This window comes from Ammospiza nelsoni, chromosome 17 (assembly GCF_027579445.1).
Source record: "Ammospiza nelsoni isolate bAmmNel1 chromosome 17, bAmmNel1.pri, whole genome shotgun sequence".
NCBI classification, from domain to species: domain Eukaryota; kingdom Metazoa; phylum Chordata; class Aves; order Passeriformes; family Passerellidae; genus Ammospiza; species Ammospiza nelsoni.
Genome location: NC_080649.1, coordinates 15312084 through 15338971, shown reverse-complemented (window position 1 = coordinate 15338971; position 26888 = coordinate 15312084). Strand labels below are relative to the sequence as shown.

The following is a 26888-nucleotide window of genomic DNA, read 5'->3' as shown; positions in this document are numbered from 1 at the left end:
TGATGGTTATGCAAGATCCTGGTTGGGTCTAGTGGAAGGTTACCCTGCCCATGGCAGGATGTAGAACAAGATAAACTTCAAGGTCCCTTCCAGGCCAAACCAGTGATTCAGTGAATTTGCTGTGGTATCAGTCCTTCCCCAGCCCCCCATGTGTCAGTGATGCTTATATTGCTTTTCCTCTGCACTCCAGATTTAGCCCCTGTTCCCCTTCCCACAAGGGCTGTTTGTCCCTCCAGCCCCAGCCCCATGTCTATTCCTGGTGTGGCTCTTGCTGTGCAGGTTATCTCCGGGAGGGGTTCCTGGCGGTGCAGCACGCGGTGGACAGGGCTATCATGCAGTACCACGGCAGTGCCAGCTCTGCCAGCCTGCTGGAGAACATCACGGTGGTGGTGCAGCGCTTCCCCTTCCCAGCCTACGTCAACGACCTCTTCCTCCTGGCCATCCAGAACCAGCTGCCCCTGCTGCTCATGCTCAGCTTCACCTACACCTCGCTCAACATCGTCCGCGCCGTCGTCCACGAGAAGGAGAAGAAGCTGAAGGTGAGAGCTGGGATGTGCTCCCCTCCCTCTGCAGCTTTCCCCAATGGATGATGCCTTTAGATTAGGAACAAAATCCTTGCTGGGTGTAGAGCCAGTGAGCAGGATGGGGGGATGGCAGCGGATTAGCGAGCCCCAGGGAAGAATGTTGCTAATCCTGCTGCCATGAGGAGGCTGGGCTCTCCTTGCCATGCAGCCCGGGCTGCTGGACCACAGGGATGGTGTTTCTCCAGGGCTGGGAGAGAGGGCAACATGCCTGGGTTCCAGAGCTTGTGGATTCAAGAGTTCAGCCTGTTTGAAGGAAGGTTTTTGCCTTTTGCATGTAGAAACCCGTTGTGCGTGTGCTGTGGGGGCGGCTGGAGCTCGGCCACGTGCTTACAACAGCAGGGCTTGGCTTCCCCCAGGCACTGGCTGTCCTGCCCTGTGCTGGGTGGCCCTGGTGGCACCACTGGCACCCTGCTCTGGGTTTTGGGCTCAGCTCAGCTCTCTGGGAACTCCTCCAGTGTGACAGCCCTTGTCTGGGGAGGTGGGGGACACCACACCATGCTGGTGGCTGTGCAGGACCACTCTGCTGGTACCTGGGGCTGCCACCTCCTCTTTGCTTGTGCCACGAGGGAAAGCCACCTGTGCCTTGCCCTGTCTGTGCCCAGGGAGTGTGGGTGCAGCTGTGGGTGACACTGTGACCTCCCACAGGAGTACATGCACATGATGGGCCTCAGCAACTGGTTGCACTGGAGTGCCTGGTTCCTCATGTTCTTCCTCTTCCTCCTGGTGTCCGTGTTCTTCGTCACCGTGCTCTTCTGTGTCAAGGTGAGCGTCTGTCCCCAGGACACAAACTCTGTGCTGGCAAGGCACAGGGATGACAGGGCCACTCTGCCATGGGACTGTCCTGGTGTCCCAGGGCTCCTCCAAAGACTGGAGTTTGGGTTTCCTGGACTGAAATGAGCAGTGCTGGCCACAGCTGCATTCATGGCAGGGTCAGTCCCCCCAGAGGGAGGTGGGGATGGGAGCTCCAGGGACACTGCATGCAGAGCAGGGCCACCCTGCTCCCACAGCCTCTGCAGCTCCTCGAGCTCTCCCCTCTGCATGTGCCCACACCAGGGGAAGCAGGAGGGGACTCTCTGGGTGTTGGCCAGGGTATCCCCTGCCCCTTAGATCCTGCACCACATGAAGGCAACCTGCGTTTCCACCCTCTGGAGGGGTCTGGGAGTTTCTGGGTGTCCTCACCCACCTGAGATGGTCTCCAGCACTTGGAGAACATCAGGTCTGTGCTGCTGACACCACAGCTGGCTCCAGCAGCTCTGGGCTTCACAAGATTTTCTTGGCAGGTGAGCGAACAGGGAGCAGTGCTCACCAACAGTGACCCCACCCTGGTGTTCACCTTCCTCGCTGTCTTCTCCATCTCCTCCATCTCCTTCAACTTCATGGTGAGCACCTTCTTCTCACGAGGTGAGTCCCCCTGCGCTGCCTCCTTTTGTTACTGACACTGGGACTTGTGGAGGGGGCGTTTCTTCCCATTTTTGGCTGCATTTTCTGCACAGTGTGTGGAAAGGGATGTGGGTACTGTTGCTTCCCAAACCAGAGCAGGTCCAAGGCCTGGAGCCCCTCTGCTCTGGAGCCAGGCTGGGAGAGCTGGGGGTGCTCACCTGGAGAGGAGAAGGCTCCAGGGACACCTCAGAGCCCCTGCCAGGGCCTAAAGGGGCTCCAGGAGAGCTGCAGAGGGACTGGGGACAAGGGATGGAGGGACAGGACACAGGGAATGGCTCCCACTGCCAGAGGGCAGGGATGGATGGGATATTGGGAATTGGGAATTGTTCCCTGTGAGGGTGGGCAGGCCCTGGCACAGGGTGCCCAGAGCAGCTGTGGCTGCCCCATCCCTGGCACTGTTCAAGACCAGGTTGGATGGGGTTTGGAGCAACTTGGAATAGGGGAAGGTGTCCCTTCCCATGGCAGGGGGTGGGACAAGGTGGTCTTTAATGCCCCTTCCAACCCAGAGCATTCCCTGGTACCAGCTCCTGTCTCAGGGCCTCATCTGGCTGGCTTGGCCCCGGACTCTGCTCTGGGATGGGCAGAGGCTTCTGCAGCTGCCCACCATGGGGCTGGGGCTGGGGTCAGGCTCCTGCCTTGCTGGGATGTGGGCGTGTCCCTGTGCTGCCCCTACATAACCGTGCTTAGTGCCCAAATCAGGAAAGTCCCTGGGTGGGAAGCTGCTGAGCAGTGCTGGGTGGCCTCACCCTGACGTTCTCCCTCCTGCTTTTCCCTGTGCTGGCAGCAAATGTTGCAGCTGCTGCTGGTGGCTTCCTCTACTTCTTCTCCTACATCCCCTACTTCTTCATCTCGCCCCGCTACGACCTGATGTCCCACAGCCAGAAGCTGGCGTCCTGCCTCATCTCCAACGTGGCCATGGCCATGGGGGCGCAGCTCATCGGCATGTTTGAAGGGAAAGGTGAGCAGGGCCATGTATTCCTGGGGAGAGCAGCATCCCCTTCCTGTCAGCCTCGTATGTGGTGGGGTGCCACTGCCTTGGTGGAGAGACGTTGGACAGAAGAAGCAATTTCCTTCTTACTAGAGCTGATTGCTCCCATACCAGGGCTCTCTGAACTTGTGCCTGTGCCCCTGGGCTGTGCAATCCTCACTTTAATTACCAGAAGAATTCTGTTCTAATGGATGGGAACCATTGCATTTCCTCCTTCACAATATATATCCTTAATTTCTTTAATTTAAAAGAATTAATTTATGTAATTTAAAATTTAATTTAAATTTGTTGGTTCCATGCAGAGCCATGCATTTACTAGGTGTGGCAGTAGTGATTGGAGGGGTGATGCTGGAGAAGGGATCATTTCTTCCCAGGCAGTGGCAGAGAATGCCATGGAAGGATCATGGTGGGGTGGGGAGCCTCGAGGGGTCAGTGCCTGTTTTCCCTCCATCTGCAGAGGATCACAGAGCTGTGCAGGGGCTCCTGGTTAGGGAGCAGTGAGCTGGCAGAGGGGCTGCTCTCTGCCAGTCCTGGAGAAGATGGCCCTCCTGGGGATGCAGAGGGAGCAGTGTCCCATGTGCCTTGCAGGGACTGGCATCCAGTGGAGGGACCTCATGAAGCCTGTCAGCGTGGATGACAACTTCACCTTGGCCCAGGTGCTGGGGATGCTGCTGCTGGACTCGGTGCTGTATGGTGTGGTGGCCTGGTACGTGGAGGCTGTGTTCCCTGGGGAGTACGGTGTGCCACAGCCCTGGTACTTCTTCCTCACGGTGAGCACTGCTTGCACCCCTCCCTGGGCTGGAGGGGCATCCCTGGGGACAGTCACCACTGCTGTGCCGTGCATTAGGCCAGACAGATGGCCAAGGGTGGCACCATCTGGCCTCCAAAATCACAGGGCCTGCAGCATGTCCTCACTAAAGGCTGATGCAGCTGTTGATTTTTACTGTGGATGAAGGTCATGTTGGCTTTAGAGCTCTCTCCCAGCACTTCCTGGCATGGAAGGGTGTTTTTAAATGTCTCCAGGCCCCAGCAAAGGCATTGGAGAGAAACCCCAGGTGGGAGGAGCCAGATGCAGCTATTTGACACCCCTGAGCACTGCCATGCAGGCGGGCATGGCTGACCTGTGTGTCACTGCCAGCTGCCACATGCCAGGGGTGGGTGTCACCCCTCAGCTGAGCCACCCTCGCTCTGCCAAGCCAAACACTTGGCATCACCCTCTGCAGCTGCAGCTGCGTGGGCACTGCAGCTACATGGCTGCAGGGAGAATCTGTTCTGTTTGCATACTGGAGATGGATCCTTTGTTATTTGATAGAGAGGCTTTTCCTTCTCCCTTCCAAATTCCTCATCCTAGAGTGGTTTCACGCCAGCATCTCACTCCCTCTTGCAGTCAGACTGGGGAAACAGAGATGCAGCCATTGACAAAAGCTGATTTTGCATCCAGGAGTTATTGAATTGTTATTCCCACCAGGATTTAAGGTCCCAAACACTTAGTTTCATTCCTAGAGAGCCATGTAAAAAAAAGGGGCTGTGACTGCAGCAGCTGGACCCCAGGCTGTATTTAGTGTTTTTCAGGAGTTTTGGAGGGGATGGTCATCCATGGGCTCTCCTGGGCAGGATGATTCTGCCTGAGTGATTTTACTTCTCAGTGGAATTTTTTCCATGGGGATGAAGATGGGGAAGAGCTGCTGTGTAAGCACAGGCAGCCCTGCTGTAAGGGAGAGATGGGGGAGGGCAGGAGGAGCTGTTCCATCGTGTTGGCCCTGCTGCTGAAGATGTTCTGCTTGGTAATTCCCAGGCCGAGGAGAGCAGTCTGGGAGATCCTTGGGAGATGTCTGTGGGAGGAGGGGGGTGGCCAAGGCTGGGATGAAGAGATGGGCTCTGCCTGTGCCTGATTTCTGTCTCTCCCTTCCTCCATCAGCCCTCGTACTGGTGTGGGCGGCCCAGGACTGTTGTGGGGAAAGAGAAAGAGGAGGAGGAGGACCCTGAGAAAGCCCTGAAGAGTCAGTACATTGAGGAGGAGCCAGCTGACCTCGTGTCAGGCATCAAAATAAAGCACCTGTCAAAGGTACTGACTGCCCAGCAGGGCACAAGCACACCATAATGTTGGTTTTGTAAAATCTGTTGCCTGCAGGCAGCTTCTGTGTCCTTGTGCTGCCCTGGGGCTGGGTATGGCTCTTCCCCAGAGCTGGCTGCATTTTGTGGTGGGATGAAGTGCTGTGTACTTAGAGGTGCAGTGACATCTGTATTTAACTTGTTGGCAGCTGAATTTAACCTGAATTAGACCTGTTGTCTCCTGGTAACACCCCGTGAGCATCCCAGGCTTTGCCTGCTGGGTGGAGCTGAGGCACTTGCCTGAAGCACAGCACCAACTCATGGACTTGATCTCCACAGGTCTTCAAAGTGGGAAACAAGACAAAAGAGGCAGTGAAGGACTTGACAGTGAACATGTACGAGGGGCAGATCACTGTCCTGTTGGGACACAACGGTGCTGGGAAGACCACCACTCTATCCATGCTCACAGGTAGGAGTTTCCTGCTGCAGGAGCTGATGGCTTTACCCTTGAACAAGAGCCAGACCCTGTCTCTGAGGGTGGGGAGGGGTTTTTGATCTCCTTGGAGCACCTTCAGTTTCCTGAGGCATTGGCTAGGAGTGCCAGGGTAGTGAGAGGGGCACAGAAGGAGCATGGGGGTCCCTGCTCAGCCCTCCACAAGAGTGGGATCAGCCAGTGGGTGAAATGGCAGCCAGGTTTTGTGCTGGAGAGCTGTGAGAAGAGACTGCTGTCCAGGATTGCTCTCTGTAGGCTTTGCCATGGTAACACAGATAAGGTGGATCTGCTGTTTGTCATTCTTGATCTGCTGGGCTCCAGGATACCTATTTTGGCACAAGGGACACGATGACCTTTGATTGTGCCCTTCTGCTCTCTATTGCTCTGAGCTGCTCCTGGCAGCTCAGGGGGCTCACGGGACCTTCCTGGAACTCTGCCCTGGCCCTGCCTGGCTCTCTGCACGGCTCAGAACCGTCTTTGACCTGCCTGTTCCTCTCCTGTCTGCACTGGGGGCCAGTTCCCACCTGTGGGTGCCCTGCAGCCCGTCCTGTAGCAGGAGGAAGCTGCTGTCCCCCAGGCTGAGCACGAGACAGACCTGCTCTGGTTTTTGGCAGAAAACTGGTGGGGGGGGGGATGCTCATCAGGACCCTCCACATTTCCACTGTCTCCTTGCACTGGGGTCACCCTGAGCTCCCCACAGGTCTGCACTCCCCGACGGGCGGGCAGGCCTACATCAATGGCTACGAGATCTCCCAGGACATGGTGCTGATCCGCCGCAGCCTGGGGCTGTGCCCCCAGCACGACGTCCTCTTCGACAACATGACAGTGGAAGAGCACCTCCACTTCTATGCAGGGGTGAGCCTGGCACTGAGCAGGGGGACAGCCCTTGGGGAGGCACCTGGGCTTCTGGGGGTGAGATATATCAGGTGGGTCCAAAATGGTCAGAGGGTAGAACACCTCTGCTCTGGAGCCAGGCTGGGGGTGTTCACCTGGAGAAGAGAAGGCTCCAGGGTGACCTTGGAGCCTCTCGCCGTGACTACAGAGATTCCAGGAGAGGGATTTTGGACAAGGGCCTGGAATGACAAGACAATGGGGAATGGTTTCACACTGAGAGGGGGCAGGGTTGAATGGGATATATAGAAGAAATTCTTCCCTGTGAGGGTGATGAGGCCCTGGCACAGGTTACCTACAGAAGCTGTGGCTGCCCCTGGATCCCTGAAGGTGTCCAAGTCCAGGTTGGATGGGGCTGGAGCAGCCTGGGATAGTGGAAGGTGTCCCTGCCCAAGGCGGGGCAGTTGGCCTAAACGATCTTATAGGACCCTTCCAACCCAAACTGTTCCATGATTCCATGATAAGCAGAACAGCCCTTGCATCCCCTTCCCACCTCATCTGCAGGCTGGTGGAGGAGTGCAGGGTCTCAGTCAGCATAACTCCATGGAGCCACCCCTGCCAGCTGTGCCAGCTCCTGCAGGGGTGGGCAGGAGTCCAGCTCTGCTTCCCCACTTTCCTGTCTGAGTGTGGAGCCGGGAGTGTGGGGGGGTTTGGCAGCCCTGCAGGTGGGCTCACCCCTCCCTTCCCCTGTCTGGCAGCTGAAGGGGTACCCAGCCTCCAAGTGTCCTGAGGAGATCACTCACATCCTGAGGATCCTGGGCCTGGAGGACAAGCGCCGCTCGCTGAGCAAGGCCCTGTCTGGGGGCATGAAGCGCAAGCTGTCCATCGGCATCGCCCTCATCGGGGACTCCAAGGCAGGTGCCTTTGCTGGGCCCCCCTCACACCTGGGCCACTGCAGCTCCTTGGGGTGGCTCCCAGGCTGTTCCTCATCTGCCCTGAGCCAGTGGGAGAAGCAGGGACAGCGGGGAGCGGGCAGGAGCACCCCCACTCTGAGGGCCATGCCCTGAGGCTCTGCTGTCTGGCAGCTGCTCCCCAAGATCATTGCTGTGAGGTTTCTCCTGGGCCCTGAGGTTGTCCCTCCCGTGCTGCTGGGCCTCCCCCAGCCCTTTCTGACCTGCTCCCCTCTCCTGAGTGCAGGTGGTGATGCTGGACGAGCCGACCTCGGGGATGGACCCAGCCTCCCGCAGAGCCACGTGGGATCTCCTGCAGCAGCAGAGGAGCAACAGGACCATCCTGCTGACCACTCACTTCATGGACGAGGCAGACCTGCTGGGGGACCGCATAGCCATCATGGCCAAGGGCGAGCTGCAGTGCTGCGGCTCCTCGCTCTTCCTCAAGCGCAAATACGGTATGGGAGCAGAGCAGGCTGTGCTCCGTGTGCTCTCCTGGCCAGGGAGGAGCAGGAGGGGTATAGAGAGCAGGGAGGGCATCCATTGCTCCTTGCCTGATGGCTGGTGCTCCCCATCCTGCTGTTCAGCCTCTCCTGTGGCCCATCCCCACGTTTGCTCTTGCATCGTGTCCGTGTCCGGTGCAGAGCGGTGCCTGCGCATCCCTCTCTGTCCCAGCCCCCTGCCCAGGCTGGGATTGACCCTCCTCTCCCTTCTCTCGTGGCTCCCATCAGGGGCTGGGTATCACATGGTGATGGTGAAGGAGCCCTACTGCAACCTGGGCGAGATCTCCCGCCTCATCTGCCAGTACGTGCCCAACGCCACCATGGAGAGCAACGCCGGGGCAGAGCTGTCCTTCATCCTGCCCAAGGAGAGCACCCACAGGTAATGGCATTGTCCTCTGCTGCCCCTCCCTGGGGGGTCCCTTCTCTTCACACACTGTCTCACAGGCTTGCTGGAAAGGGGAGCTGCTCCCTGCATCAGCACTGGTCGTGGAAAATGGGATTCAGTTCCTCCTGTAGTGCTGAGGGTGGCACACACAAGGCAGGATGTTCTGGCTCTGAAATCAGATCTACAGACCCAGGAGGTCAGGGGAGCTGATTGTCTCCTTCTGCTCTGTTCTCGTGAGACCTCTCCTGCAGTGCTCCCTCCCAGTCTGGAGGCACCAGCAGGAGGATGTGGAGCTCCTGGAGCAAGTCCAGGGAGGCCACAGGGATGCTCCAAGGGCTGGAGCCAGGCTGGGAGAGCTGGGGATGCTCACCTGGAGAGGAGAAGTTCCAGGGACACCTCAGAGCCCCTGCCAGGGCCTAAAGGGGCTCCAGGAGAGCTGCAGAGGGACTGGGGACAAGGGATGGAGGGACAGGACACAGGGAATGGCTCCCACTGCCAGAGGGCAGGGCTGGATGGGATATTGGGAATTGGGAATTGTTCCCTGGGAGGGTGGGCAGGCCCTGGCACAGGGTGCCCAGAGCAGCTGTGGCTGCCCCTGGATCCCTGGCAGTGCCCAAAGCCAGTGGATATGGTTTGGAGCACCCTGGGATAGTGGAAGCAGGAGGTGGAAGGGGATGGTCAGTAAGGTCCATTCCAAACTCAAACCCTTTTGTGTTTCCATGATTCTGTGATAGCTGAGGCAAGAACAGCCAGTGGAGCCCAAAGTCTGCCCTGGGGGACAGCGGTGTGCTCAGTGCCAAGGTCACTCTGGGGGTGGATGCAAGACTCCAGCCAGCAGCAGGACTGATACCCAGAGGGTCTTTACCCCTGAGTGCCCCCTCCCACGAGTGTCAGTGTCTGACGTCTCCCTTCTCTGCTCAGGTTTGAGGCCCTGTTCACAGAGCTGGAGCAGAGGCGGGAGGAGCTGGGCATCGCCAGCTACGGCGCCTCGGTCACCACCATGGAGGAGGTGTTCCTCAGGTAAGTGCAGGGGTGACCAGTGCCCACGTGCTTTGGTGATGGCCAGCACAGCCCTCCGGGGCACTCGTTGGCTTTGGTCTCTGGTCTTTGGCTTTCCCAGCTCAGAAGAGCTGTATCCTGCCTGGATCTGTTTCATCACCTGCTTTCCCTCCTGGCACAGGGTTGGGAAGCTCGTGGACTCCAGCATGGATATCCAGGCCATCCAGCTGCCTGCTCTGCAGTACCAGCACGAGAGGCGCTCCAACGACTGGGCCATGGATGACTCCAGCAGCCTGAGTGGCATGACAGACATGACGGACGACAGCGGGGCGCTCATTACTGAGGACTGCTCCAGCATCAAGCTCAACACCGGGGTGAGTGCTGGGGGGTCAGTGCAGCAGGAATGGGGAGATGATGTGTGAAGGGAGGGGCTTGAAGTAGGGCTACCAGGTGGAGCCTCCCCCACAGTTGCTCTTGTTGCATGTGGTTTGGAACCACAATCAAATTGAAAGTTCAAGTTGGAATCTGCATCATTAAGAAAAATGATTTTTAGGGTTGATAGGGCTACTCTTTATATTAATCTTGGGATCCAAGTTGCTCTTCAAGGTGATCCAATGTGGTTTTCCACCTGCTGTTGTTCTATCGTTGGGGTTTTCCAGAAGGAAGATGAGGAAATCCATCTTCCTTCCCTCGCTAGGCTCGTGTTCCAGTTCCCTGGCAGCCCTTCATGCCCCGCTGCCTCAGCGCCTGTGATCAATGTCCCTTGTCTTCCCAAGGGCACGTCTCAAAGGCAGAGGGGGAGGAGGATGTTGCTGGGTTTGAAAAGCACAGAAGGTGTTGGCAGGGGCTGGGCGGGGCACTCGCAGGTGCTCACCCGGTAGCCCTGCAGTAATCCTGTTTGGGAGCCTCAGCTGCTGGGAGGTGGAGGAAGGTAAAGGTCATGGCTAAAGCTGCTTTTAACACCTGAGATCTCAAAGTGACTGTGACTCGTTTGGAAGCCATGGAGCTGGATGAGCTGGAGCTGGGCAGCTGCCCTGCTAATCCCTTTATAGGCTTAGCTGGAGAGCAGACTCTGCTGCAGGCTGGCAGGTGCATAAAGGATGGCGGTGGTTTGGGGTCACTTTCACATCAGCTGCATGGGGTGACGTGTCCCCAGCTGGCAGGGCTCACCGTGACCCGGCCTCTCCCCTCGCAGTTCTACCTGTGCTGCCAGCAGTTCTACGCCATGTTCATGAAGCGGGCCATGTACAGCTGGCGCAACTGGAAGATGGTGGCGGCGCAGTTCCTCGTGCCTCTGATCTTCACTGCCTTTGCCCTCATCGTGGCCAAGACCTTCCCGGGCCCGCGGGACTCGTCCCAGCTGCGGCTGACACTGGAGCCCTACGGCCAGACCATCGTGCCTTTCTCGGTGTCGGGCGCCGCGGGGCTGCCGCAGAGGCTGGCGGAGCAGTACACGGAGCTGCTGGATGCCCAGCATCAGTCGCCACTGGAGGTGCTGGGTGAGGGCTCAGGGAGTGCCCCTGGAGCAGGTGGTGCCTGGTGGGGTGTCCAGGGCCACTGGTGTGGGTGGTTTAGATCCCAGCTGTGCCATATCTGATGCTTTTCTTTCCTGCGTGGGAGTGTCGCGTCATTGGCAGGACCTCTTCTCATCTGAGCAGAGCTGTCTTCTCCACAACCCCATGTTTGTGGCCACTGGAGCAGACTCCCCAGGGAATGGTCGCGGCCCCAGTGCTCCCAGAGCTCAAGGAGCTTTGGATAACACTCTCAAGCACATGGTGGCATTGTTGGGATGTTCTATGCAGGGCCAGAAGTTGGACTTGATTGTCCTTGTGGGTCCTTTCCAACTCATGAGATTCTATGGATCTGTGTTTCTGTGATGAGGACTAGGGTGGGCCACCAGGGCTGAGTCTGCTTGGGGTCTTTTCCAGTTGTCCTCAGTTAACAGTGGTGTGATGGACCCGCCCGTAACAGCGGTGGTGTTTGGCAGGTGGGCTGGAGGAGTACCTCATCTCCAGAGCCTCCGAGGAGGGAGGAGCCTTCAACGAGCACTACATTGCAGCCGCCTCCTTCGAGGCCGCGGGGAACCGCACGCTGGTCACGGCGCTCTTCAACAACCAGGCCTACCACTCCCCGGCCACCGCCCTCATGCTGGCTGACAGCGCCATCCTCAGGGTGCTGGCAGGCCCCAACGCCTCCATCACCGTCACCAACTACCCCCAGCCCCGCAACATCACCGAGAAGGCCAAGGACCAGCTCATGGAGTACGTGTGGTGACGGCACAGGGCTCGCTTTCCTGCTAGGGCTCCCATGGGTGCAGGTTGGCCTGGTTGTGCTGGAGTCAGTGAAGAAGCCAGGCTGGAGCTTCTCAGACCCAAATGCATCTGTGATTGCACTCAGGAAGTCAGGGGGGCAAAGCTGTGCAGATGACTTCCCTGCTGAGCCGGGCAGCCATGTCATCCCATGCACATCTCAGAGTTGGCTGTTCCCCTCGAGATACTGGCTGGGGTTAGTTTTCCTGGGTGGCCATAGTAGTGGAGGCCATGTGGCCATGCTCTTCACAAAACCCACATCCAGGGCCTCTGAACCACACCTAGACCAGAGGGGCCATGTCTGGGACCTCGCTAAGGCAGTGTGGAGGTTTGTGGTGTGCAGGGTGGGCTGTGCCTGGGGGGTGATTGACTCCCTTGAGTGTTTCTTCAGCATGTTGGCCAAGTGTAGCCTCTTCAAGGAGCCCAGTGTGGGTGTGCTGGCTACAGTTTTCTCAAGAGTGGCAGCAGAGGGGCAGGTGCTGATCTCTGCTCTCTGTGACCAGAGACAGGACCCAAAGGAACGGCTGAAGCCGTGTCAGGGGAGGGTTAGGCTGGAAATCAAGGAAAGGTTCTTCCCCCAGAGGGTGTTGGGGCACTGCCAGGCTCCCCAGGGAATGGTCCTGGTCTCAAGGCTGCCAGAGCTCCAGGAGCATTTGGACAACACTTTCAGGGGCGCACAGGATGGGATTGTTGGGGTGTCTGTGCAGGACCAGGAGCTGGGCTGGATGATCCCTGTGGGTCCTGTCTAACTGAGACTATGATTCTGTGCTGTCCTTGTGTAGCCTCAGCATTGGTTGGCTGAGGTGTCCCTGCCCTAACGTGTCCCCCTGTCCCCACAGAGGCCAGACTGGCTTTGCCATTGCTATCAACCTGCTGTATGGGATGGCCTCTCTCGCCAGCACCTTCGCGCTGCTGCTGGTCAGCGAACGCGCCATCAAGGCCAAGCACGTCCAGTTCGTCAGCGGCGTGTACGTGGTCAACTTCTGGCTTTCTGCCCTGCTCTGGGACATCATCAACTTCCTCATCCCTTGCGCTCTGATGTTGGTGAGTCACCCCTGGCACCCCAATGCCCTCCCCGTTATTGGGATGCTGGGCTCTGCTCCTCAGGGATGTGTGTGGGTGCAGGGAGAAGGACAGGGCCACTGGCAATATCTCTGTAGAAAGGACCCACTAGAAAGCTGTCCCTTGGTCCTGCTGGGAGCTGGACCACGGCCAACCAGCTGGGGCAGTGTCCTTTGTCCTCTGGCAGTGTGCTTTGTCCTCCTTCTTGCTGCTGGGACTAGAAAATGTTAAATCCATGAGATGTTGGAGAGGAATTCCCCAGATCTCTTCTGCATTCCAGTCTGCAGAAAGGGCCTCCCCTGGGGACAGCCATGGGTTGCTGGTGGGTCCCATCCATGAGGAGCTGTCTGGGTCAGTGCAGTGCTGATGTTACCCTGGGCCACTGGGACAAGGAGACATCGCCTGAGGTCAAGCCAAATGTACCTTCTCCCCGCATTGCTGTGCCCCAGGTGATATTCCAAGCCTTCAACGTGCAAGCCTTCACCCAAGACAGCCACCTCGTTGATGTGATGCTGATCTTCCTCCTTTATGGCTGGGCCATCATCCCCCTCATGTACCTCCTCAGCTTCTTCTTCTCGGTGGCAGCCACGGCCTACACCCGTCTGACCATCTTCAACATCCTCTCTGGCACCGCCACCTTCCTCGCCGTCACCATCATGAGCATCCCAGGTGGGTCACTGCCCTCTACCTGCCCAGCCATCACCAATAAGGTCCAGCCCCCAGAAGGGCTCTCTGACCCCAGGGCTGGTCCCACAATAGCCATAAAACACTGCAACAGTCCATTCTCACTCATTAAATGTGACAAAATATGTTTGGTTTCTCTCTAAACTTCAGAGCTTTTCAAGTATCAAGGTTTCTTCTCCCAAACCAGCAGTCTCTAATTCATTGATCCACCTGCTCTCTTTCAGAACTAGGCTTGGTGGACCTCTCCAAAACCCTGGATAAAGTTTTTCTCATCTTACCCAATTACTGCTTGGGCCAGTGCATCAGTGACTTCTACCAGAACTATGAGTTCATTCAGTTCTGCACCTCCTCTGTTGAAGCCATCTTCATCTGCAAGGCCTTCAGTGAGTCTCTACATCCTCACCTGGCCAGCCCCCACAGCATCACTGGGGGGTTGTGTGGGGTGGATGGTGGAACTGGGCACTGTCATGGGGCCTCTGCCTGGGCAGTAGCTGCAGGTACCATTTTAGAGCAAAAACTGGGCAGCATATTAGGACATACATAGGAAAAAATTCCTTAACTGGATCACCTTACTCATGATTTGGAGGAAAAATGTGTGCTAGGGGAAGTTTCAGAGATGAGTGAAGAAATCCCAATCCCAAGATTGGTGTCCTCAGCCTGCCTCCAGTGGGCATCTTCTGCCAGATCCCTTCCAGACGCAAATCCTCCTGTGGGAAGCATTGGGAAGAGCTGTGGGCAGGGAGCCAGTGTGGGATGAAGATAAGCCTGGCAAAGCTTTGGGCTCACAGCTTCCTCTGGAGTTTATCTGCCCCTCCCCAAAGTGTGGATTGATCCTGGAGTTGATTTTGTTCCATCTTTCCTCAGATATCAGTTATCAGATGAACTACTTTTCCTGGGAGACCCCTGGGATTGGGCGGTACCTGACCTCCTTGGCCATCCAGGGTTTCTCCTTCCTCTTCCTCCTCTTCCTCATTGAGACAAACCTTCTCTGGAGACTGAGAACTCTGGTCTGTGGCATCTGCAGGCGGCGGAAATGGGTGAGTGAAGCACGTGGGAGGGAGCTGTGCCCTCCAAGCCCAGCCCAGGAGTCCCTGTGAGCTGGAGATGGGCCCTCATCACCTACATCATCTTCCAGGGAGCATCCCTGGAGCTTGGAGGAGCCACTCCTGTTAAGTGTGTGGATTGGCAAAGGGAGTGAGGCATCTCCAGAGGGATGGATCCTCCCAGGGTTGGGGACACTGGAGGAACCCATTCATCCCCCAGCAGCCAGGTGACACAGAGTGTGTCTTCCCCCTGTGTTCAGGTGGCCCTGCTGAACAGGGTGTCTGTGCTGCCAGAGGACAGGGACGTGGCAGATGAGAGGAAGAAGGTTTTGGAGTCACCACCAGAACTGCTGTCGTCTCTCAGCAGCCCTCTGGTCATCAAGGAGCTGACCAAGGTGAGGCAGGGTGACCAGAGCATCCTGCTGCCATCTGAGCCGTGTCCTCCCGGGCCTTGCCATGCCATCAGGCAGTGACATGTGGCTCGTGTGTGGCTCCTCCAGGTCTATGACAGCCGGGAGTCCCTGCTGGCAGTGGACAGGATCTCCTTGGCTGTCAGCAAAGGGGAGTGCTTTGGTCTCCTTGGCTTCAATGGAGCGGGCAAAACCACCACCTTCAAGATGCTGACGGGTGACGAGAGCATCACATCGGGGGACGCCTTTGTGGATGGCCACAGCATTCTGGCCAACATCAAGAAGGTACCCAAGGCTGCAGGGGCGAGGGTGGTGTTGCAGACCATCCTGTGTTTGCCTGGGCTGAGCCACCTTGCAGGTGCCTCCAAGAGGACATGGTTGCAGTTCCAGAGACAGGGACAATAAATATCCCAGGGACATTGTGTCCTTGGCTGGCTCAGCTCTCCATTATCTGGCCATGAGGAAGCAGTTTCCTCTCCACTGGGATTACAGATGTGATACAAATGGAGACCAAACCTGATGAGGGTAGCAAACCCTTCATCAAAGGGTTTTACCTCCATAGCTGGAAATGTGGAAAATATTGGAGGATGGTCTCTAAAATGAGTGTATCAAACCTTTCCAGAGCTCTGCTAGGGGTGTCCTTGCTGGGAATTGCCCACTTCCTTTGGGAGAGGAAGAGATGAGCAGGGGTTAGACTTTCAGTCCAGTCCTTCCTCTACCACTGTCCCAGACTTCACAGAGTACTCTGATTTGGAAGGGACCCACAAGGACCATCAAGTCCGACTCTTAAATGAATTGGGATCCCAGGCAAGGTCAGACATGAAGAACATTCTTTGAGAGCATGCCCCAAATTGCTTCCTTCCCTGAAACTGCCTTCTCTCATGCTCTTGTCCCTGCAAGTGAGCAGGACATGGGGGAGGTACCAGCCCTCCAGCATTTTCCTTCTTCTGAGAGCCTGGGCACCCCAAGATGGTCCCTCACACTGAGGAACCAGCTTGGCAAAGGCATTGTGAGCCCACTAGCTGCTGTCCAGAGACACATCTGTCCATCCCTGTCAGCCCAGCTGCTCCAGGGGGCATTTCCCTCTCATTTTCCCCACGGTTTCAGAGCTGCGGCTCAGTTCCATCACTCTGGGAGGAGCAGCAGGGCCCGTGGGCGCCCAGGCAGCCCTGGCTCGGAGCCCTGCCCGTGAGCTGATTGCCCTGTGCTGCTCTGGGCCGCAGGTGCAGCAGAGGATCGGGTACTGCCCGCAGTTTGACGCCCTGCTGGAGCACATGACGGGCCGCGAGACGCTGAGCATGTACGCGCGGCTGCGCGGCATCCCCGAGCGCTACATCGGCAGCTGCGTGGAGAACATGCTGCGGGGGCTGCTCCTGGAGCCGCACGCCGACAAGCTCGTCAGGACCTACAGGTGAGAGCAGGCCTGGCCAAACTGCTGTCCCTCCTCTGGTGTGCTGCTCCTGTGCTCCTACTGGGGCTCTGTCCCCATTCCTTGCTCCCGTTTTCAGCTGAGCTTGGTGATCTCGCAGGTTGTTTCCAACCCTAATGGTTCTGTGATTCCTCTGCAGCGGTGGGAACAAGCGGAAGCTGAGTGCTGGCATTGCCCTCATTGGTGGCCCCCCTGTGATCTTCCTGGACGAGCCCTCCACTGGCATGGACCCCGTGGCCCGGCGCTTGCTCTGGGACGCAGTGACACGGACACGGGAGTGTGGCAAATCCATCATCTTCACCTCCCACAGGTGACACCTGGCTGGGCAGGGCTTGGCATAAGAGATCAGGGAGAGTGGTGGGATCCGAGGGATGGGACACACCTCCAGGGCCTGGTGGGTGGGCATACACTGCCTGCAGCCAGTGGCTGGCTCGACCCAAATCTCCCTCCTCAAAGAGTCCAGAGCTTCAGTCCCTCCTCAAAACCTCCAGCCGCTTCCCAGAAGCTTCTGCTTGTGTCTGGTGCTTACATGCCCAGAGAAGCTGTGGCTGCTCCATCTCTGGGGGCATGCTGGACTGGGCTTGGAGCAGTCTGTTCTAGTGGAAGGTGTCCATGTCCGTGGCAGGGGGTAGAACAAGATGAGCTTTAAGGTTCCTTCCAGCCCAACCCATCCTGGGATTCTCTGAACGAGTCCTCTCCTTCCTGCAGCATGGAGGAGTGCGAGGCACTGTGCACACGACTGGCCATCATGGTGAATGGGCAGTTCAAGTGCCTGGGCAGCCCCCAGCACCTCAAAAGCAAGTTTGGTAGTGGATACACCTTGCTGGCCAAAACCCGGAGCGAGGAGGAGGGTGAGCTGCAGGCCTTCAAGGCCTTCGTGGAGAAGACTTTCCCAGGTACCGTGAGCTGCTGGAGTGGTTGCCCGCGGAGCAGGGGCAGGTGCTGGGTGTGAACTGCAGCACCTTCCCTAACGCAGAGCCTCTCCCTGCTCCATTCCCCAGGCAGTGTCCTGAAGCATGAGCACCAGGGCATGGTGCATTACCACTTGACCAACAAGAACCTCAGCTGGGCACAGGTAAGGGGGCGCTGGGAACCCTTCTCCTGCCCCTTCCCATGTTCTTGGTGCTTTGCTTTTGGTGGTGCATCCTCCCCACGCTGCATTACACTGTGGAAACCTGGCATGGGTGGGCACAGCTTCCCCGTGCTGACTGCTCCCTGCTCCTGCCCCTCAGCCCCAGGAACCCCCTGGCAGTGCTTCAGTGTGGTCCCACTGAGGCTGTGGGCAGTGGCTCTCCCCAGCCACTGATCCTGAGGGGTCCTAGCCCAGGGACACCAATAAAACCCCACAGTACAGATACAGTATGTAACCCTCTGCATACAGAATACAGGGTTAGGTATAGAGCATACCTAGTATAGCTCTCTGTATATACTGTCTACATGTACATTATCTATATGTGAATACATAGAGAGATACTCATAGTATATAGATAGTTTTCATATTCAGATCTAAGTGTATATATATATATATGTATATATATATGTATATATCTGTATATTACATGCACTGGATGTAGTGTATATCATATACTTTAATTGTATTTATACAATATATAATATATACTCAATAGGGTATGTGGTATAGGTAATACTCTATAAGATTATATACTCTATATACTCTATATCAAGTATATAGTATAGTCTATAGAGTATATATAGAGAGAGTACATAGTATACAGATTATATTAAAACTATGTATAGGATTATATAAAAACTAGAGAGTGAGTTTATCAATATGTATATCACATGTAGCTCAATATAAAAATTATGTGTATGCTAGATACAGATAGTTATGTATAGTGTATATAGTATCCTGTTATTTCTATATTATGTAAATATTTTATATATATAATGTGTTAGCAGAAGCCTTGGGCAGGGATTCAAACCCAGATATCTGTGTGTGTATATATATAAATACATATATACATGTATCTCTATGTATGTATTTGTATATATGTATATATGTGTGCATTTATCACATATAATTGTGTAAAACAATCATATCCATAGCATATGTTTTAAAATGGTGTCAGATGCTCCTGGCTTCCCCTCACTCTCCTGCCAGGGAAGGTGTCATTTTCCTGGGTCTCCCTGGAGAGCAAAGCTTTCTCTGCTTTCCCTGCCACAGCTGGGAGGTTCCCTGTCACAGTGGGAGTTCCCTGTCACAGTGGGAGTTCCCTGTCACAGTGGGTGCTCCCTGTCACAGCCTGGGGCTCCCCTCTGGTCCTGGGAGTCCCCCCACACCGAAGTCACGCTGCCTCCTGTCCCTGCCCTCCCTTGCAGGTCTTTGGGGCCCTGGAGAAAGCCAAAGAGAAATATCGCTTGGAGGACTACTCGGTGAGCCAGATCTCCCTGGAGCAGGTCTTCATGAGCTTCACTCGCTTCCAGCACTACACAGAGGACAGAGGGAAATGAGCCCCTGGTGCCCTGGCACGGACTGGCCCTCAGCCTATACATAGTATATATAGAGACAGTAATTTATATATCAGCGTGTCTTAAATACTGTATCAATGTAAACCTTCCCAGCGAGGGTGAGGGGATGGCAGCTCTGGCTCCGGGGTGCGTGGGTGTGCGTGTGTGTGCGCATGTGACACTGCCACTCTCCAGCCTTCTTCATCCATACAGCAAAAAACTCCACCCAAAAACCCGGGAGAGCCTGGATGGGTGGAGAGGGGCGTTGGGATGGCAGAGGAGGATCCCCTGTGCTCCCTCCTCCCTGCTCTCACTCACACCCAGCGGGACGCGCCCCGCGCTCCTCACCCGCATGTCCCTGTGTTGTTTGGTGGTTGCTCGTGGTTTAGCAGGAGGCTGTCACATAGCTCAGATCCAAACTGTCCTTGGGGCAGCAGGATGTGCTGGGATCACCCCTGGGAGCACTTTGTGTGCAGCCAGGGGGGGACAGCTCAGCTCCTGTCTGGCACCTGCCTGGCATGGAAAGAGGAGGCTCTGTCTCCTTTAAACGCTAGGGAAAGCTTGCCAAGCGTGGCTCGAGGAGCTGGCTCTGGCCCCAGCTGTGCAGGGGGAGCTGTGGTGCCAGGAGCTGGCTCTGGGTGAGAGGTAGCCATGGAGCAGTGCCCAGAGCTCGGCCTCAGAACAGCACGTGATGGGCAGGGCTGGGAGCCAGAGCTGGGGGCAGTGAGGGGTGCCCAGGGACACTGCAGGGACGGGTGAGAGGTGCCACAAGGTCCCTGGGGACGCTGTGGGTTGAGGGAGAGGTGCTGCAGGGTCTTGGCTGTGCTCTGTGGGATGGGTATGAAGTGTCACAGGGTGCCCAGGGATGCTGCTGGCCTCAGTGCTGTGCCCATGCAGGGGCTGTGCCAGCAGCACGGCCCCACACTGTGCAGTGCAGCCACAGGACCAGCTTGAAGCCAGCGATGATGCCCTCACTGTGCCCATGTCCTGCTGAGCTCACCTCTTTACACCCCACACAGCTCCAACCTGACCACATCTGTTCTGCATCTGCCTCCTCATCCCCTCTGCCCCTGACCAGGCTGTGCCAGCAGCAGGCAGGAGCAAAGGCCCTGTCCTGCCCCTGCCTGGCTCCAGGATGCTGCTGGGCACCAGCATTGCCCAGCCTTGCCTGGGCCCAGTTGGAGGAGGCAGCTCCTTTTTGGAGTTTCCCAATGACTGGGTTGGGGTTTTTTTTGTTTGTTTGTTGGAAATCTGTGTTGATTCTTGTCTGTCCTTAACTAGTCCCTGTGTCACCTGGGGCAGCCCCTTGGGAGCTGCCCCATGATCAATGCAGAGCTATTTGCACTATAGTACTACACACAATTGCACATAATTAATATTTATGGCAAGGGGGGCTGATTCCCTCCCAGTGATTGCATTGTCAGGGGTTGGGTTATATTTTTTTGGGTTGGGTTTTCATTTTTTTCCTTGTGACTGACTCATTTATTCCTGTTCAATTTGTTTCCTTTGCCTAATGTTGTTGTTCAGAATAATGGTGCATCATGTTACTAAGAATTTCCCTGGATCTTAAAGATGTGTGCTTTTATTAGTCAGCAGCCAGCAGGCCTGCTCTGACACCTTGGAGTCCTGTGGAGTTGCTGCCAGGGAGGGATTGCACCCTGGGAACATCCTGGTGGGCAGCAGAGCCAGCCAATGCCAGGGCACCATGCAGGGGGAATCCCAGCAGCAGGGACTGTCCCAGGGAGGGAAGAGAAAGGGGGGATGCTTTTAGCTGGGAGGATGGGCTGGCAGTGCCCTGAGCACAGCAGCAACTGTTCATGTTGGCTCTGGTGCCCCTGCAAGGCTTGGTGCTGGGTGGGGACACGGAGGCAGCTTCACCCCCTCCCTGCCCATGCTGCCATGGCAGAGCTGGGGGAGAGTCCACGGCAGGGATGACATCCCCTGGCCCCAGCCCTCCATCACTCTGGGGCCACCCTGGCCTGAATGAAGGAGGTGTTATGGAAGCAGCATTGCCCTGTCCCAGGGCTGGAACACCCTGCCTGGCAGCGAGGCAGGCACTGTGGGCTGTGCGTGGTGCTGCTCCTGATTTCAGTCACAGCCACAGTGCCTTGGTGTGCCAGCCTGGGGCTGGGAGCAGGACCAGGAGTGCTCCATGGGCAGGTGCCAGGGGCACAGCTGCTGCTGGCACTGCTCTGGCCTCCCAGGTGGGAGAAGCAACACAGCTCCTGGCCAGCTTCTACTCCCCCCTGGCTGCAGTGTGGTTGTTGTTCCCCTCATAGGAATAATAAAGATGATTTTTTTTTTCCAGTGGGTGTTTCCTGGCCTCCTTTCGAGTCAGACTCTGTTCAGCCTGTGCTGGTCTTCTGCTCTCTGCCTGGGCAGAAGGGCATGGGGGTAGAGGGGTGTCCTACAAACCAGAAGGAGAAGAGCTCAGTCTGGCTTGAAAAGCCCATCAGCTGAGGAGTTTTTTTTGTAGAAGCAGAAGGTGGGGTCCCCATTCTCTTTACTTCAGGTAGCCACAACTATCCCCTCTCAGCTCTCCCAAACAGCCACAGTGAGGGGGAGACCTGGAGCCTTTTGGCCTCCATGGCAGTGGGCAGCTGGCCCTGGCCCTGCCATTCCTGCAGCTTTGCCCACCTACATGCTGCAGCACAGCTCTGGAGCACAGCCAGGGTGCTCAGCCCCCCTTGCAGATTCCCATATGCCCCCCAATCCCAAACATCACCTAAGACAGCAGCAGCCCCTGCTGAGCCCCGGGAGATGAGGCAGCATCGGGGCAAGGATGCAGCTGCAAGGGAGAGGAGCTCCAAGCCCTTGGATCCAGAGGAGCCACGGGTCAGCTGGGAGCATCCCCTCTCCAGGGGCACGGCGCTGCAGCCCCTGCTTCCCCTGTTCCCCCCGGCACAGGCGCGGCTCCACGGGCAGTTTCAGCGCTTTATTGTCTGGCGGTGCTGCTGCAGCACCCCCTGGCCTCCCGCGGCCGCAGGGGGAGCGGCTCCCTGTCCCCAGCGTGGCACCGCAGTGTCCCTGGAGCTGGAGGCTGCAGGAGCCGCAGCAGGCCGAGAACTGGCACTTAAGGAATCCTGGCTGGGGCTGCACGCTGCTCCTGTGCCGGGCACGGGGAGGGCGCGGGGCCGGGCATGGCTGTGGTCCGGTGCTCGGGGCTGGCTCGCTCCACCTCGGGCGTCACAAAAACGCTTCAAAAACGCCTCCGATGCTGGGCTGTCACCAGGTGCTCGCAGCTTCGTTTCTCTTAGAAAGAAACCAAAGGCAACCTTTTCTTCCCTTTTATGAGCTGTTCTCGATTTTGGCCAGAAATTGCTGTGCCCACCAATCCTCCAGGTCGATGGGAACGAAGTCTGAGAAAGAGGGGAGGGAGAGAGGGGAACAGCTGGAGCAGGAGCAGAGCTCTGGGTGCCCCTTCCAAACCCCAGAAAAAATAACCATGGAATCACAGAATATCCTCAGCTGGAAGGGATCCACAGGAATCACCCAGCCCAGCTCCTGGCCCTGCACAGACCCCCCAACAATCCCACCCTGGACATCCCTGTCCAAGCTCTCCTGGAGCTCTGGCAGCCCCGGGGCTGTGCCCATTCCCTGGGGAGCCTGGGCAGTGCCAGCACCCTCTGGGGCAAGAACCTTTCCTGATCTCCAATCTAATGACACCCCCAGGTCTCCTCCACCCCTGTGCCGTGTCCCCAAAAGGCCAGATTGGATCTACAGGGACATTCTCTTCCTTGGGGAGCTCTCAGCTGCTGTGAGAGCGCAAAGGCTGCTGACTCCAGGTGCCACCAGACAAGTGTTGTCCCCGAGCCCAATTGGTCCTGCTGGCCCCAGAAGAAGCAGGTTTCCACAGGCAGCTCCTCTCTCTCCAGCATGATGCTGAACCCCTTGGTGGCAGGAGAGGGCCTGAATCCCAGAGGAGTCAGCAACACAGTGGAACATGCAAGGGATGCAGTGGGACATCCCCACCCCAGTGCCTGGGGACAGCTGTGCCCCCAGCACCAGCAGGACAGACCCATCCAGCCCCTCTGGCACATCCAGCACTGGAATCCTCCTCCTCCTTCCACTACAGCCCCGTTCAGCTGCAGGCTGAGCCCACAGCCCCTCCCTGCACCCCGAGCCTGATGCACCCCAAAGGGCCACAACCACTGCCACTCACTTTTGAGTCCGGGGTTGGGGGTTTTCTCCACGTACTGCACGGGGCCGCAGGCGCTGTCCCCGCTCCGGCTGCTGTCCAGCTGCTGCTCTACCTGCTGCCAGGCTGGGGAGGGAACGAGGCCGGGTGGGTTTGGGACCGGCTCGCAGGGCAGGGGGCTGCGGGACAGGAGCGGGAGGCGGGAAAGGAGGGAAGTGCCCAGGCTGGGGACTCCGTGCCTGTCCCCAGCACGGGGCAGGTGCTGGGGAGGGGCTCCACGTGCTCCAGCTCCCCTGGCTGCTGCCCAGGGACCCTGTGCCCTCACCTTCATAGACAAAGCGGACGTTCTCCTCGTGGGCCAGCGTGTAACATTCTTCAGGGGCTGAGATCTGCTGCAGCAGCAGTGGGGGCCTCTTGCCATTCACTCTGTTGAAGACGAGTTTCTGTGCTGGGCTGTGGAGGGAGGGAAGCAAGGGGGAGGTGAGGGCACAGGCAGCTCTGCCCACCCCAGCAAGAACTGGGGCGGTTCAGGTGTCCTGAACTGTGTCCCCACAGGGCACACACTCACCCACAGCTGCAGCCACCCTGCCCTGTCCCCAAGGACTGCAATGGAAAGGGACCCAGCCCCAGGGACAGGGGATTCTGACACAGGAGGGGTGCAAGGGAGCCTCCCTGGGGAAAAGCCCTAGCTGCCCATCTCCTTCCCATCCTCCAATCTAGTACCAAGTGTAGTCCCTAAGATAAAGAATCTGCCACCAAAAGTGCAGGAATATCAGGAAATGGAAGTGAAATTCAGTCAGGTACTGGACAGGGGATGTGCCATCCTCTGCAGATCAAACACCCAGGTTCACAGGAACAGCTCTGGCCCCAGCATGGGGCACACAAGGTGTCCCAGGACTGGGATGTTACACTCTGAAAAGTGGGAGCAGGTCAGGCTTCCTAAGAGCTGGGATCCCCTCTGGTGAGGGGCACTTCAACCACTCCCTGCCCAGATGCACCAACACCCACCAGAGCTAAAGGCAAGACTTGGGATGAGACCTGGGAGCACATTCAATGCAAACTCCAGCATTTTGGTTTTTCTGCCCAGCTCTAGGGCAGGACACGCTTGCAACAGCCACGTTCCTCGCAGGGCAAAGTCTAAGGGGCCCTAGGAGTGGGACTGGAGGGCAGGAGGGACTGGGAGGAGGCAGCTCCTGCAGATCTGCAGGCAGGGGCTGGGGAGGGCAGCGACTCTCAAGCCGCCACAGCCTGGGGCAGGGAGGAGGGCAAGTGTGGAGAAGCCACTCCAGTGAATTCCAGGGGTCCTGGGAAGGAGAGGAACTGGGGGGTAAGGGGGAGCTCATTTCTTGGAGCTGGAGAGGACGTGCAGAACCAGTGGGGTCCCACTACCCTGTCTGGGTGCGCTGTGACTCCAGGCCTCCAGTGGGGAAAGAGTCTCTGTAGGGATCCCATCCGCACCTCCCAGCCCCTGGAATACCCCACAGCACCCTGCCAACAGCTCCGGGTGCTGCTGCGGGACACTGGTATTCACCAGAAAGTGCCGCCCGGCTTTCGGGGCAGAGGGGAGCGCCGGCTCCGCGTGGGCTCCGCGGCCCCCGGGGGTGCGCGGCGCGGCCAAGGCGGGCGGGACCGGCGCTGGCCCCGCCGCCCGCTTCGTGCAATCGGGGCCGCCGGCGGAGGGGCTGGACCAGCCCGGCCCCGGCTCTGCCCGCACCGGGACCCCCCCGCGCCGCCTCCTTGGCGTGACCCCGCCGGTCCCACTGCCCGCGGGTTTGGGGACGGCCCGTGGGCAGGAGGGGGGGGCGGCCACCCCGGCGCGTCCCCGACGCGGGGCGGCCACGGCTCCGGGCACCGAGCCCAGGCGTGCCCGGCGCTCCGCGGGACGCGCGAGCACCGCCGAGACCCCCGGGCCGAGCGGCACCGAGCGGAGCCCCCGGGCCCCCGTCCCGCGTCCGGCCCGGCCGTCCCGGTCCCATTCCCGTTCCCTTCAAGGTCAGGCCCGGCCGCCCCGCGCCGCTCCCCGCCAAGGTCACCGGCGCTCACCTGGCCGGGGGCCACAGGCCGGGCTGCGCTCGCCCCCGGAACTCGCCCAGCTTGCTGCTCTCCACCGCCTGCTGCGTGGGACCTGCGGGGAGCGCGGGGCGTCAGCGCGGCCGGGCGGGACGGAGCCCCCGCGGCCCCGGCCCCGCGCCCCCCGGTACCTGTGCGCCGCTGCGTGGCGAGCTTGCTGGGGCCCCGCGTCAGCGTGTACATGGTGCGGGCCCCGGCCCACGGCCCCGCCGCCCTCTCGAGTGCCGCAGGTGCCCCTCGCCGGGGCCTTAAGCAGGCAGGGCCGGGCCCCCCCGGCTCCGACACGCCCCCGCGCTTAAAGGGGAACGCGCAGGGAGCGAGGGGGACGCGGAGACGGCGCCCAGAGCCCGGGGGGAGCGGGGGACACCCGCGGGACGGGTCGGGGGGGGACACAGATCGGTGGGAGGCGTGCGGGGACACGCGCGACACGTGTGTGCTGTGCAAGAGACGTGTCTGCCTTGTGGGGACACACAGGGGACGCGCACGGGATACATCGGCAGCACGCGTGTGGATTTACGGGGACACACAGGATGCAGGAACAAGCGGGGCACATGCTGCGAGCACATGTGGGGACTTCCATGGGACACAGAGGGGACATGCGGGAGACTCGCACAGGACACACGGAACGCGCAGAAGGGACATTGGACCATGCGGGGCTGAAGTAGGGGAGAGGGCACAGCAGGCACGTGGGACACAAGATGGCACAGGCGCGCAGGGGACACGGGAGTCACGGCAAACTCGGCGGGGACCCGCACGGGGACATTCGGGACACGGGACACTGGAGCCCCGGCACACACAGGGGACAGATAGGGGTCATTCCTGGGACACAAAGGACCCGGGCAGGGAAAAGTGAAGGGGTGCAGAGGCAGGGGCTGAGGTACCACCCCACGGGGACAGCGCAGGGAGCCGGGTGGGCAGCCGCGTCCCCGCCAGCACGGTGATCTTTGGAGCGGGAGGTTCCGCCAAGGTGTCCCCACGTGGCAGGAGGTGCAGACCCAGGACACGACCCCGAGCTGGTCCCCCGCCACCCCACAGTGTCCACCGGCCGCCCCCGTGGCTGGCTACAGCACCCAGAATTTTGGGGAGAGGCCGTGTGACAAACACACTGGGGTCTCCCGGAGGCTCCGGGGGCTGCAAAGCCACCCCACGAAGGTGACCTTTGCCTTTCCGCCACGTTGCCCCGGTAGAGGCTGGAGAGGGAGGGCTGTAGGAGGGTACCTCCCATAAAAGCCCGGCCTCGCCTGGCCCTTGGTGGGTGCCGGGCACGCGTGGGGCCTGCGTGGGTGTGCATCCACTGCTGCCACCCCCAACCCTGTTACTGTGCCTAAATACACCCCTGACCCACGGGATGCCACCAGTGGCTGTCACCCGCCTTGTAACGTGCTGGGGGCTGTGCCTCAGTTTCCCCCGGATCTGCCCGGGGTTTCTAAGCGCCTGTTGGCGCATCCCTGAGCCTTTCCATGCTGGGGAGGGCTGAACCCCTAATCCCTGTGCTCCAGATGGATGCCTCCGGACCTCCATCACCACTGACAGCTGCCGCGGAAGAGGGGGGCTGGTTCCCCCCCGGCCCCGTTTCCCTGGGGTGTCCGCGCAGAGCCTCACTTTGTCCCTTTTGGGGGGTGCCGGTGCTGGGGGAGCGGCTGGGTCGGGGGTCCCCGCGGGGGCGGCGGCACCGAGAGGCAGCGGGGCAGCAGCGCTCCTGGCCGCGCCGCTGGTGTAGTGGTATCATGCAAGATTCCCATTCTTGCGACCCGGGTTCGATTCCCGGGCGGCGCAGTTACTTTTTGTCTTGCTCGATGTCGCCACAGGGCACGAAACACGCCAGCACCGCTGCTCTCAGGGCGAAGAAAAGGGGGAGTTTGTTTTCTGACTCCAACATTCACAGTTTTCCAAAAATGACAGTGAATTGGACGGTGACTGTGCCACCTCTCCAACGACACCGGACAAACCCACAGTCCATCAAATTTCTCCTCCTCCATAAAAGAATGCGAAACAATAAGTTATTTACAGAAAGTGTGTGTGAAAGTTTACTACAAGAATGTAAGCATC

General features: G+C 58.5%; 2 protein-coding genes and 1 non-coding gene across 4 annotated transcripts in view; 2 read left to right on the top strand and 1 right to left on the bottom strand.

Moving 5' to 3' along the window:
- Positions 1–20939, top strand: part of ABCA3 (ATP binding cassette subfamily A member 3) — a 32289-nt gene extending 11350 nt beyond the window's left edge. For both annotated transcript variants that reach the window (XM_059484263.1, XM_059484262.1), the window contains 26 exons: positions 280–539; positions 1230–1346; positions 1865–1985; positions 2809–2982; positions 3601–3782; positions 4931–5077; positions 5404–5533; positions 6258–6412; positions 7147–7302; positions 7586–7796; positions 8070–8220; positions 9148–9246; positions 9407–9599; positions 10421–10724; positions 11213–11486; positions 12374–12578; positions 13046–13265; positions 13505–13663; positions 14145–14317; positions 14584–14718; positions 14824–15018; positions 15957–16144; positions 16302–16472; positions 16871–17058; positions 17164–17237; positions 18503–20939. In XM_059484263.1, the coding sequence (XP_059340246.1) occupies positions 280–539; positions 1230–1346; positions 1865–1985; positions 2809–2982; positions 3601–3782; positions 4931–5077; positions 5404–5533; positions 6258–6412; positions 7147–7302; positions 7586–7796; positions 8070–8220; positions 9148–9246; positions 9407–9599; positions 10421–10724; positions 11213–11486; positions 12374–12578; positions 13046–13265; positions 13505–13663; positions 14145–14317; positions 14584–14718; positions 14824–15018; positions 15957–16144; positions 16302–16472; positions 16871–17058; positions 17164–17237; positions 18503–18634 (4514 nt within the window). In that variant the 3' untranslated portion in view covers positions 18635–20939. The remainder of the gene's footprint in view (positions 1–279; positions 540–1229; positions 1347–1864; positions 1986–2808; positions 2983–3600; positions 3783–4930; positions 5078–5403; positions 5534–6257; positions 6413–7146; positions 7303–7585; positions 7797–8069; positions 8221–9147; positions 9247–9406; positions 9600–10420; positions 10725–11212; positions 11487–12373; positions 12579–13045; positions 13266–13504; positions 13664–14144; positions 14318–14583; positions 14719–14823; positions 15019–15956; positions 16145–16301; positions 16473–16870; positions 17059–17163; positions 17238–18502) is intronic.
- A 612-nt stretch (positions 20940–21551) lies between these two features.
- On the bottom strand, positions 21552–25076 carry MCRIP2 (MAPK regulated corepressor interacting protein 2). Its single transcript, XM_059484264.1, has 5 exons — positions 24971–25076; positions 24813–24894; positions 23095–23222; positions 22794–22895; positions 21552–21990 (listed from the first exon to the last, which is right to left on the bottom strand). The coding sequence occupies exons 1-5, from the start codon at positions 25020–25022 to the stop codon at positions 21920–21922; spliced, it is 435 nt and encodes a 144-aa protein (XP_059340247.1). The 5' UTR covers positions 25023–25076; the 3' UTR covers positions 21552–21919.
- A 1468-nt stretch (positions 25077–26544) lies between these two features.
- On the top strand, positions 26545–26615 carry TRNAG-CCC (transfer RNA glycine (anticodon CCC)). The gene has a single exon. It is a non-coding gene; the product is annotated as a tRNA-Gly (tRNA).
- Positions 26616–26888: the final 273 nt, after the last annotated feature.